Source organism: Plasmopara halstedii (assembly GCF_900000015.1).
Source record: "Plasmopara halstedii genome assembly, contig: Scaffold_7, whole genome shotgun sequence".
Lineage (NCBI taxonomy): Eukaryota > Oomycota > Peronosporomycetes > Peronosporales > Peronosporaceae > Plasmopara > Plasmopara halstedii.
This window is the reverse complement of record NW_020186929.1, coordinates 438,389-450,935: the sequence shown is the minus strand read 5'-3', so window position 1 is coordinate 450,935 and position 12,547 is coordinate 438,389. Positions and strand designations below refer to the sequence as shown.

Sequence of the window (12,547 nt, the reverse complement as noted above, 5' to 3'; positions counted from 1 at the left end):
TACAGTTTACATTTTAAACAGAAGAGTTTATTAGCCTTGGGTTAAGGTTCTAACTACTATTGGAGGTAGCGGATTTGCGGTCCGCTACACTCGTACTGGTTCATGTTAATAACGTAAGGTCGGCGACCTGAATTGCTTCCTCTAAGCGCAAAGCTACGACAGCCCCGCTGCACTTGGCGATCGTCCGCTAAACTATAGCTGGTTCTTTAATAGTTAGGACAAGTAAAAAGGCGCGATTGCCTCAGCCACTGTGCGAACTTAACACTCATCGTCACTCTCGCCAGCTTCAAGAGCTTATGCTTCATTTCCCCATGAGAAAATCCCGGCTTCTATAACCGCTGTTCTCTGAGCGCAGACATTATTTAAAATGGGTGATGACCTGTGGTTATAGAAAGCACTCGCGAAGCTTTTGTGCTCAATTCGCGCTTGGTGTGTAATGAGCCCGCACGCATAAACGTGTCAGCGAGACGAGCGACTTTTGACGAATCAAATTCCATGACGGCGTGATAATCGGGGTAATAGTCGGTATGGCTCTTTAGCATTCATTTGAGCAAGTGGATTTTACTGATCCAGGTCTAGTCAGCTGGTGACGAGCTGGACATCGTCGTACGTTTACTAGGTGGTGTCGCAACACTTATCGACAATAAAATTGGGCACAGAGTACGCAATTCGTAGAAGGGAGACCTAGCGTAGTCCTACTCGGCAAACGGCTAGGCTTGTCATCGGGCGTTGTTGGGCATGGACTCTAAGACGATGTGACACTTCATATCGGAGAATTTTGCGTCATTTTCACCGAAGATTGTTTTTCGTCGGTCAAGAATTCCACGCGCTTTGAAAATGGATCGTTGAGCCATCTGATTTAGTATATGGGAGAAAACGCTCGATTTAAGTATTGAGTGGCGTCTTGATAAGCGGTCATGTCTTGAAAAGACATACGAAGTGTGAGCTCCAGTGTGGGGGGGGTATACACCGCAATCCTTTATGCTTACACACTTTTCACTATGGGAAATGTACATTATTGCGCGGTTGCGCCTTAGTTTTTCAGACCGCAGACACTGCATATGTAGCTAGAGTAGCTGCATTCCAACTTTTTGCCCCACGACATATAAATGTGTTTCACCTGTCTCTGGTATAGAAATTGCATATCCGGAATCTCAGACAAATCGTTCCGCACCCTGCGCACGACGGCAAATTTTATTGCAATAAAATCGATACAAGTATAGCCTCCCGGATTCCGCCATGTCGAGTTTGATCGCCAGCTTTTCCCACGAAGACCGGAGCAACGTCGTGGTGGTGTCAACAGCGTCTGAAGGGTATACCAGGTTATTTATATAGAATTGGGTTTAAGCCTGTAAGGGCATGTCGAGAATAGCTATTTCTATTTTCACCGATGCCAGTGTCGCTGACAGCAGCGAGAACAGCTTTCCTGTTGATACAACTCGCATAGACGACTAAACGGATTTTACTAAATGCAGCGCCTTAAGAGACCAATCCAACGGCCGAATTGGTACACAGCCGACATTCTTCCAAGACTGATCAAAGGAACCAGCGTAAGCTGCGGGTGCAGCGAGGCTGCCGTAGCTCTTTGCTTAGAGGAAGCTAAGCTAAGGTCACCGACCTTACGTTCCTTCCAAGTACCAGTACAAGTGTAGCGGACCGCAATCCGCTACCCAAGTACTAAAACCCTAACCAAGGCAAACCAACACTTCTGTTCAAAATCGAAACTGTATTTAATTGTTGTAGTTGCGACAGAGCCGCCAATATTTGAAGCCCTACGCCTATTTACCCAGCCCGGGAATTGAACCCTACTTTTCTTAATTGATATAGTAATGCCGAATATTATTATCAAATATAGTAAAACCAAATCAAATAGTAATATGATCCTGCTACGTGGTGGCTTCTTGTTATGGTGTAGCAACACCACGGTGTGATTACACTAACCAATACACACCTATGTACGGTCGTCACGACCCGCCCTAGGGTACGTCTAACCCCATTACAGCGGGAGCTTAGAGCGATTACCACATTCACGCAGTAACCCGTATACATGCTAGGCCACACGTCAACAGCAAGCATTGAGCAATGCGTCATATTTTTCTCGAGCTGCTTTCCTGCGCGTGTTGATCATCAGTATGCGATAACATCACACATTACTAAAGCAAATTTTATAGAAAACAGAGCAAACTTGCGAGCAGAGGCTTCGGTAAAGCAGCAGCACAACGTATGTCACGTCACACCCGAACGCTGTACATCAGCAGACGTCTTCTGCACACCATCGTGTATGTAATCGAACGAATACCCACCATCACCTAAGTCGTCACGGATATACCTGATCTCAAAATTATATTCTGCAAAGGAGAAAACCATTCTTCGATATTCTTTACAAGATGTAATGACAACACCACTGAGCAAGGACGCATGATTCGTTATATTCACAATTTTTTAGATTGACAAGCGCATACTTTCATGGCTACTAGCGCTTGTCATTAACAAAGAACTCCTTAATTACCGTTCCAAGCTGGTGTTTCTCGAACGCGATCACCATGGGTATCTACCAGGAGTAGAGTTGAACTTATGAAATGGTGAAGCGTCACAGACGACATGAATTGATGGATATGTATTCAAAAGAACCAAGTCAGAGCACGTTTGAGACTTTTCACACTGCTTTTGAGCCGCCTTGATCACCATCCGACATTCTTGTTACAGTAAATTGATGCAGAGCCGTCACGTATCTGTAAACGTTTGCACAGCACTTGTGCGTGAAGTTTGACAAAAACAAGCAATTCCTTTTGTCCCTTTGAAACATAGACACTAGCTGCTTTTAACCGCCTAATCTTTGCGGGATCTGCCCGCGAGTCATGTTTTTTTGTCTTGTTAGCGCCAAAATACACTCGCTTACATCGGCAAACAGCTTATATTAGCCCAAGACTACTCGCAAGTCATTCAAGTGATTTTTCTCATCCAAATTCCAGCATGACTTTCGTCGAAACAGGTCTGTGCGTAGCCGCAATATGGACCAGAGGCTGCGTCATCACATAAATGACAGTCACATGTAATTACGACAGCCCCCGTGGCGTTACTAGCCGCCCTGCTCGGAATACTCACTGTATTGAGAGAGTTATCACTATGTCTCATGAAGAGTTGATAGTAACGATCCGCAGGTTCAAGGGCACTGACCGAATTGCGACCGATAATTGTGTTCGGCAGTACATACTTTTCAGGGATTGACGTTCGCGCCTGAGTCATGCACGCATTCTTCTTAAGAACGAATATGCAATACGCCACTTGAAGTTAGCCATCCCAAACATATCGTCAACGAGATCCGGACTGTCTTCCTAAACCTGCTTCGCACGAAAGTAAGCGTCGAAGAAATCACACTGTGATTTAGGTTCAGGGCATGACCGTATGCTGCAATACTTGGTTCTGGGAATCAAGTCAATTCCATTATACACACCAGTCTATGGAATACGCGAAGTGTGTCTCTCCTGTCGTCACGTCGTCATATTTTTCAACAAAGTGTACGAAATCGGTAAAATCATAAAAGATTTCTTCTCCGTTCACTGCACTTAGTACTCGATACGGGTCGTCAAGGAGAGACTCATCCATGGATGACGGAGAGCTAAGTTCCTCCACCAGTACCAAACAAACCTTTTTGGAGAATTCACTGTCTCGTAATTTATTGCCCACACCCGCTAAGAATAATCTTTCAGTTCTATAAGAGCTTGTGGCTAAGGTAGTGAGGGAATATTAATGCTAGAGCTTCTACAGTCGCACCTTTATCGAGTCAGTAATTGCTCTCATCAGTCGTCTATGAAGCCTCTATCGACCCAAACGGCGGGTCCATCACACAGAAGCGCTGACTCAGCAGTACCATCGCGTTTTAACAAGGTTGAGCTATCCTGAAATCTTCAAGGCCTGACCCTTTTACTTACGACTCACAACTGCCCTTCAACTCCATCTATTGCTCGGGTAAGTATGATACTAGTCGCTTCCACATCCCACCGACACTGACACAGGAGCTACCCGTTCATAGTTGTTCCTTCCGTCCCATTAAAGATACACTCTAGCGACCACGACGTACAATTTTCTAGTTTTGTCTCAACCGAAATACAACCTGAAAACCAAAATAATGCGATCGCTTTTCTCTGTTTCATTCATAGACCGCGACACACTGCCGCTTCTGCCTATCGAGTTATGTTTCAGATCCTTGATAGGCAAATCCAGGCAGCCCATGTTCTGCATGAAAGCTATCGTGGCTTCCTCCTTGCACCAAAAAGGCCCCATCTTCCTTCAGAGTTGAGCTCATGACTAGCTCAAGATCCACAGGATGATAAGTGCGCAGAATCTGTTTTTTTGGCTTCTATTCGATCCATGGCACTTGACGATTCAGCCACACAATACTGGAATGAGTTCTTATCATGGATCCAGGCCAGAATAAGTCAGCGCTCAACCCTGTCGATGTCGTCAATTCACTCAAAGGTCACACAAAACAATTGAAACCTTTCTTGTGCACCCGTCGAAAAGCGCATGAATATCGTATCCGAACTTGACATCTTCAATGCCTCTAGACTCTGTCTCGAGTTTTTGACAAGTGCGTGCCGTACGTAATTGTACGATGTCTCTGAATCTTTTTGGAAATTCTCCTGCTTCAAAAAGTCTGAAGCGTCGATCTCGACAGCCATCAACCCTAGGCTATGAGCTTCAATTTTTTGAGAAGAGTCGATCTTTCAAGGTCTGGGACCTATCAAACCACGGTCTTCATGAGGGTACATTAATTCTTTACGAGTATATCGCTTTGCGCCTACTATGACACTGCTTTATCTCACATGAATGTCATCGGACGCCCCCGGTAGAGCTTGACCTTTGTGCCTCTCAGCAACGCTGACTGGGAGCACGCAAGGCGCAATTCGATAATATTTCTACAGATTGGACATCTGCAAGTACCGCAGAGCTGCTTAGCAGGTAAAATATATTTCTCTTCCTCCTAAGCATTGCTTTGGTTTGTCTCATCTAGTGATGGAGTACCAGAGGTAAAGTCCGATGAGTGCTGACTCTTGTGGCGCGAATGATGTATTTTGCATTTGGTACTTCACCATTGCTTCCTTGAATGTGGTGGTGTACACGCAAACGGTCTCGGCGCGTGCAGCCCGGGAGAGTATCCGACAATTTCTTAGGGACCAACAATCGCCATAAGTATTTCGACCGTGGAGGCCCCAAGGGCTTTCAAATGCGCCAGCTATAGTTCAATCGAGAGCAGGCAACGAAACATCTAGTGAACAGTACCAATAGACTAAAATGGAATGAAACTAAATCCTCTATGTATTTCTTCACTTGAGGCTACGTGTATCACATCGTCTTCGTGCCAATACTCTGGTACCGTTAATTATGCAAACGGGCAACATAAGTTTCGTACAATTATACCAAAGTTTAAATAATAATGCAGCACTCACTTTGTTGCAAGAAGGTTTGAAAGATGGAAGGATTTGCATCGTGAAAGCAAAAAGACTTAGTTGAGTCGAGTGTTTTCGAGTCTGCTCTGAGAAAAAGGTGGAGGATGAATGTTCTGGCATTATATCGCACCCATGAAAATGGTTTCAAGCTCAAGCTGAAAGACAGTCATGCTAATGGAAATATCGTATCAAAAAGAACTTGCGGGTTTTTGATGAATTTTCGTGCGGAGCCCACTATGTCGGGTGTGCCGAAAAAAAAATTCCGGTGAAAAACTGGGACTAATGCATTTCAATGGAAAAAGCTACGTTTAGTGCTCTGTTGCGGTTTGAAAGTGGGGCAAGGAATTTGTTCGACAAGTTTGACAGGCATAATAGGCATCAAGATCGCAAGGAATGTGGAAAGTAAACTGATGGTCTGGGCCAACATTTGGCGAGAATGGCGCAGCAATGTTATCGATGCCAGCTAAGTCGTGTGGGTTGGAAACCTGACTTCGGAATATACAATAAACGTTGGTTACAAACTTTCGCAGCCGAAAGAACTTTGGCTTAGGAATTATTCACTGCCCAAATATTTGCGCACATCATTTGAATTGATCATTGCTTTCATTTGATAGCACGAGTAGTAATTGTGGAGAAGCAAAAAATTTGGTTGCGAAAAATATCATAAATATTGTTTTGAAGGGGAGATTCGTGCATTGGGGATGGGGAGTCGGGGTGTTAATGCAAAGTGATGGAATAGTGTAAGTAATGGTTTAAAGATAAGGAACAACGTTTTGGTTGTGAAAATCTTACATTGCAATAAAATATTTGTATAGCGGTTTCTGGCGAAATTTATTTCACAAGTCCCGGGCGTACAATATGATACGCTGATGTTTTTTCACGGGCATCTTGACCATCCAAAACGTACGAAATGCCCACGATCTCGCGTCAGGATTTGAGCTCAGTGATGAAAATAGTCTGACGTATCGCAATATAAACAACCAAAAATGCAGAACAATGACGAGATTTGGGACAAAAGCTCCCAATTAATTAATTTGTTGGAGTCATTTTTTCAACTAGCAAGTCCCAGTGGCACCAAGAAATCGACGTGAAGACTGATATGTGGATACTAGAATGCAATTCAATCAACAATAAGTAAAAGAAACATCATTCATACTTATCAGCACTATTAAGATATTGCTATGCTGTTTGATTTCTTATAACAAAAAGAGATATCGTCCACCTAACTCTTTTTTTATATCTCCTCGGGCCAGCCATAATGTCCAAGCGTATCAAACCAAGTTGGTCAAGACAACTGTCATGCTAGCCGACTTGTCAACTCAGACATTGCCTGGACCAAAGTTTATGGAGTTGCTGAAGATGTTAAGATTGCGAAGATCCCAGATGCGGTGTTTAACGGACCACATTTAAGGAAGAGCCAACCCTTTATGCATAAAAGGGTCAAGCACATTACAATCACAACAGCTGTTTTGTCCAGACATAGTTGATTGGTACGGTATAGCATGTTATCGGCAAGTGCTGGTATATCTGATTCAAGTGCTTGTGACCGTCAAGACAAGTAAATGTATCGTTAAAGGTGGCATCGTTAAAAAAATTGCGTATTATTAATCGCTAAGCATGAGGACTATGTTGGTGTAGCCATGATCAATAAGATGTATTCACTTTTGCTTTTACCACCTCTCTTGCAAGTGCAACTCTGACGAAATCTGATACGAACATTTATCAGCCTGGATCTACCTCTGATAAAGTGAAAGCCGCTTCTAGATGAAGCGCCAACTGCAAGTTAAGTGGTGCGGCTACCTGAAGTCACAGAGCGCATTATATGCGTATGGAGAACTCCACAGTGATTGTTCAAAGAAGTCGCATAAGTAGTAGTAGCCCCTCAGCATTATCCCTTAGAGTCAGTCTAACTTGTTACTGAGTGTTTGGATAGAAAAAGAATTTATGCGTGCGCAAACTTAAGCTGTGACCATGTGATTATTTTGCGTATAAGCTTGTGGACGTTCATATCCATTTGCGAATTTTACTTTCAAATCGATACTGATTTAAAGAAGATAATTGTATGTTGCTCAACTATTCATTTATCTCTGCATGCGGTTATATAGAAATTCTTGCGGAAGTCATGAAGGTATGTCTGTCATCGCTTCAAGCATTAATCGCATTTACCAACGACGACCGCCACCATCGCCTCCACGACGATCACCCCAGCGTGAAGGCGGGCGAGGTCGGCTGCTACTTTCAGAATAAGGTGGACTTGAACGTTGAGCGAACGGTCCGCTACTACTGTCGTTGCGGCGGTAGGAACTAGGACGCAACGAATTTGACGCTGGACCAACTAATGCTTTCACTTTAAAAAACTGAAGCGCCTGTGATAGCGTCGGCAAAATGGAAGACTCAATACGACCAAAGAAACGGTAGCCTCCGGATTTGACTTCCATGTGGCAACTGCGAGGCGTTTCACGAGCAATATACGTGATTGAAAAGCAGCCTGGAAACTTGTTGTACACGTGCAGAGCGTAAGGAATGCGCGACGGGTGCTCCTTCTTCTGCTTGATGAGCTCCTCTTCAACACTCTCCCTCGGTGCATTATTGTAGTACTTGTGGCGCACAACATCCTCCACCAGACAATTCATAGGGTCCACAAAGCGAGCAATCAGCTCATCAATGTTTTCATAAACTTCTTCCTTTATGATCAGGGTCTGGCCGATGCGAGCTTCCGAGGGTTTGTTTTTTTCTTGTATATCAAAGTGCCTATAGACACCATCCAGCATCTTCCATGTAAGTGTCAAATGATCAGACCCCACAGTACCTGGGCGAATAACCACATCTCCGATAGGCTGTTCTCGCAGGTACTGCATCGCTGTTTGACAATTAATATTCCGGAATAAAGGGTGAGCAATCTGACGTTTCTTGCGTTTTGAAGGAAGCGAGCCTGCAGAGCGAGTAGATTGGGTAAATGTCGTCTTGTCTTCCTCGATTGGAGGCTCATTCAATAATCGGTCTACGCGCTCCATGCTATCATTTTCAACAAGTTTTTCGTTCGTGTATCGAGGGAAACGTTCAGGATAAAAGCACATTGACATGTTGATCAACGATCGGCGGTTACAGCCAAGCTGCAGCTCATAGCGACCTTCACGATCCGCTTGAATTGCCAAAATTTTAGCATTAACCGTAATGCCTTTTGGAAAGCTCTGTGGGCGCACGTCTTGCAGATAATCGGGCAGTTGCTCACGCTTTAAGCTGGAGCGCATGCCGCTCTGCAAACGAACACGAACAAATTCATCGCCTGACATGTGCAGTAGAGTTGCAGGTACGATCATTCCCACTCGTAATGTCTCTCGAGTCTCACCGCTCAGCAAAAGAAACAGATCTTCGTCTTTAGGCACCTGATACTTTGCTCGCTTATCAAAGTAAGGGTATCGTAGCTCTCGCTTGATGTATTCAAGCGTCAGCAACTTGGGTCCCTTCTTTTGAAGCTCTAGACGACCAGCGTAGGCAGATAGATCAAGCTCAGACAACACATCCTGAATTTCTGCATCACCGAGACGAGTGTTGGAAGGCGCATTTCGACTGCGGATTGCTGATGCTGATTGATACATTGTGTCTTCGACTGCGTAGGAGTAGTGGTTTGGGTCGTACATATCGATCGTGGAGTTGTTGTTCGCATCACCACAGATCTTTACTGCCATGTAGTAGCTCTCTGGATGAATACGTGTATCATCTAGCGGATTTAAAGGGGCTTCACGCAAGGCATCACGCTCGCGAATACGAATAAAACCAGCACAGTTGCGATAGACAATTTTCCCCACAAAACCCTTCGACAGCAACTCTTGACGACGCTCGACGTAGTCCTTTGCACGAACTTTATCCAGAACCGACGCTGCTTTAACTGGACCCAATCCGCAAATAAACTGCAGCTGGTACGAGGTATGCTTATGATTTGCTAAAAGATTAATGTCAACGCCGTACTTGTTGATTACTTGCACAAAGACACGATCATACTCTCTCAGAAGAAGATCTTTTACTAATGAGTGCTGCATCATGTGGACATTTAGAAACAAGAGCTCACGACCACGACTTGGCTCATCAATTGCGATATTTTCCCACATTGCACATAATTCAGACGCCGGATTTCTGAGATAGCGACCAAGACCAATCGCGGCACGCACGTACTCAGATTCCTCGGGAAATTCCTGATCTGCGCGTTTGGAGCGACTAAACATGTTTGGCACGTCATCTTTCAAAAACACGATGTCCAGAAAATCATGCCCATCTCCGTTTCCAAAACGAGAAGCATCATCTCGCCCCAACAGACGACGTACTTCATCAACAACTCCACCCATGTCCATACACTTCATTCCCGCCGAAACATTGATCACGACGACATGAGTTTGCGAGTGCTCTGTTAAAAACTTTACAAGGACTGCAGTGAGCTTGTCAATGCTATTAACATCGCGCTTACAATAACCTTCCGTTTTGTCCACCAACTCCCCATTCACATCAAGAGCCACAATATGTGCTACAGAGTTTATGGTACTTTCGACCCAAATCGAGACAATGAAAGGATCCACCCCGTCAGCAGGTTCGTAAGGACGGACGGACAGACGTTCTCGTAGCGCTTTTCCACACAATTTCACTACCACGTCGCGAGAAGCCACAGTCAAATCACGCTTTAGCTCGTTCTCAAAAGATATGATCATGAAATTATTAATTGCTTCCTGAAGAATGAGATGGCGCTGACTTTGCCACTCCTCATCCGAGTCGTTATTTGACGATAAATAGATCGGCTCCAGAGGGTCCATCAAATCTTGAGCCTTCTCATTTATAATATTGATCGTCAAAAGGTCTTCCTTTTCGGCTCTAGAAAGCTTGAGCCAAAGATCCCCCGCCTCGAACACTTCAAGAACCGGCATCTTTTCAATGTATTGCAAGCCGTGGCAGTAGTGAAACTCATCAATTTCTTCGCGGCCCTTGACAGTTGCCTCTGTGCTCAGGACTGCGTGTTGACGATAGAGCTCACGAATGCACTTTCTAACGTTTGGCTCAGCCGCAACCTTACTGGCAGCAATGTGGCGAGCGCCCTTCATTACATCGTCAACAGTCGGAAATTCTTTAGTTGTGTATTTTTGAGCGAGCACACCTGGACTCTCCTCTGGAGTGAAAATTTCACGAAGAGAGTCTTCATGGTCGATACCAGCAACAATTCCACCAAGCACGGATGCATTCATCGTAAATGCCAGAGATACGGGGCGCAAACCTGCCTTGGTGCATATTTGATAAAATGTTCGACGCACTGGGCGGCGATACTTTTGATCTGAGCTTTCCTTATCCTGACCGGTAGATTCTTGAGCGTCCAGCGCAAAAAATTCCGACAGATCATTGTATATCTTTTCATCAGGGGTACTAAATAGCTGTTCGTAGCACTTTCGCACAAATGCCGATTCTTTAGCATTCGAAGAGTCAACTACCCTCTGAATCCCGCTTTGAAATGACCTTCTCTTCCGTTCCAACTTATCCCACTTTACATCAAGATCAAGGATTTCATAAAGATTCTCTGTATGCAGGCCGACCACTTTCCAGTATTCCTTGCAGTAACGTTGGACAAACGCTGGTTCGAGCTTCTCATCATGGTAAAATCGCAATACAGTGTCAATGGCCGACACAATCTCCCCACGTGAAGCAGCTGTATTTCGCTGATTTCGTCGCTCTAGGTTTTTAATTATGAAGTCACTTATCCATTCAGATTCTTCGGCACGAACCTCTGCATCCGGATATTCGCGATTTTTGTAAAGATACTGATACCGCTCTGGCAAATCGCTGTCGCGCACTGCCGCTACGTCAGAAGTCATCATGTGTTCCTTTAATACACTAGGCTCAAATTTATCTAATAATATAGCCTTTTTTGATTTTGCTGCTGTTACTTCAGAATTTTTTCCCGTTGCCTCTAAGAATCCGTCCATGTCGCCAAACAATTCTTCTGCCTCCCCCATCTGGTAGACTGACGGTCCTTGCATAGAGGTCGGAATAGGTTCCTGTTTTCGGCGACGACGTGGGCCCTCGCGCCCTTCTTCGTCGTCATCCACGATGAATTCATCGATATCGTCACTTTCGTACTCATCGTTGCCTAAGTAGTTGTTGGTACGTTGAGGTGCCGAATTATCTTCCTCTTCACTCGAGTCACCGAACATCCGGTAACTTAGCTCGCGAGACATGAGTCCAGAATCATCTTCGGACTTTACTTTACGGGACGATCGTCCCATGTCTTCATCTTCGCTGTCATTACGGGTCGGACCTGTGTCCATGCCCATATTCTCACGTACTAGCATGAGATCCTCGTCGTCAATCTCCTTCACCTTCTGTTTAAGACGTTTCAGTTTTTTTTCTTTTTTGCGACGTCGACGGCGATGGCGAGCTGGCGAGAATCGAGTAGAATGAAAACGGTGAGTGTCCCTAATTTTCTGATACTGGTTGGTAGCTCAAAAATCTTTAGCAGCAGAGCTTACCAGTCTCCTCCTCGTCAGATCCCTCATCGTCAACAACAAAGCCATCATTTTCGTACTCATTGCGATCCTCTCCTTCGTCCTCTTCATCTTCGTCATCGTCATCGGAATCTGCCCCTTCATCTTTTCCGTCGTCGCTTTCGGATGCCATGTCTTCAATAAAGGCCGACTTAGGCTTCTGCATTCTGGTGTAAATATAATATACAATCACGAAAGAAACGAGCGAAATGACACACCTTGTCATCACCGTCGTTGCCGACGGCGCGCTTGACCTGTTTGCTCTTGCTTTCGTTCTTACTCTTAGTTGTCGACCCACGGCTTAATTTCCGCTTCTTACTGCTACTTGTCTCTTCTTTTACAGCGTCCGAATCTGAGTTGGAGACCGTAGGAGACCCGGCCCCAAACAATTCATCTGTAGTCATATTACCCCAGCGTTAGCGTTAATAGCAACGATGATAATTTAAGAATGAGCTTCACGTCTCACCATCTGATGATGCCATGATGGAAAACTCTTTTTGCTGATACTGTGATGCTCGCGTCCGCTCTGCAACGATCCTTCTATCTGTCCGTGGCTTCCACCCAACGACGCGCCACCTG

The 12,547-nt window shown here is 44.9% G+C and overlaps 2 protein-coding genes across 2 annotated transcripts; one reads left to right on the top strand and one right to left on the bottom strand.

Moving 5' to 3' along the window:
- Positions 1–2,001: 2,001 nt before the first annotated feature.
- PHALS_14733 (uncharacterized protein) lies at positions 2,002–2,326 on the top strand. The gene has a single exon (XM_024718556.2). It carries the CDS (start codon positions 2,048–2,050, stop codon positions 2,285–2,287), a length of 240 nt encoding a protein of 79 aa, XP_024571559.1. The 5' UTR covers positions 2,002–2,047; the 3' UTR covers positions 2,288–2,326.
- Positions 2,327–7,612: 5,286 nt separating this feature from the next.
- Positions 7,613–12,450, bottom strand: PHALS_13940 (transcription elongation factor spt6; the record flags this gene model as incomplete). Its single annotated transcript, XM_024718445.1, has 4 exons — positions 7,613–11,862; positions 11,954–12,128; positions 12,187–12,362; positions 12,435–12,450. The coding sequence occupies 4 exons, from the start codon at positions 12,448–12,450 to the stop codon at positions 7,613–7,615; spliced, it is 4,617 nt and encodes a 1,538-aa protein (XP_024571558.1).
- Positions 12,451–12,547: the final 97 nt, after the last annotated feature.

Bases quoted from the DNA above. Each gene is read 5' to 3' on its own strand.
- PHALS_14733 (XM_024718556.2), top strand. From the start codon at position 2,048: ATGCTAGGCCACACGTCAACAGCAAGCATTGAGCAATGCGTCATATTT.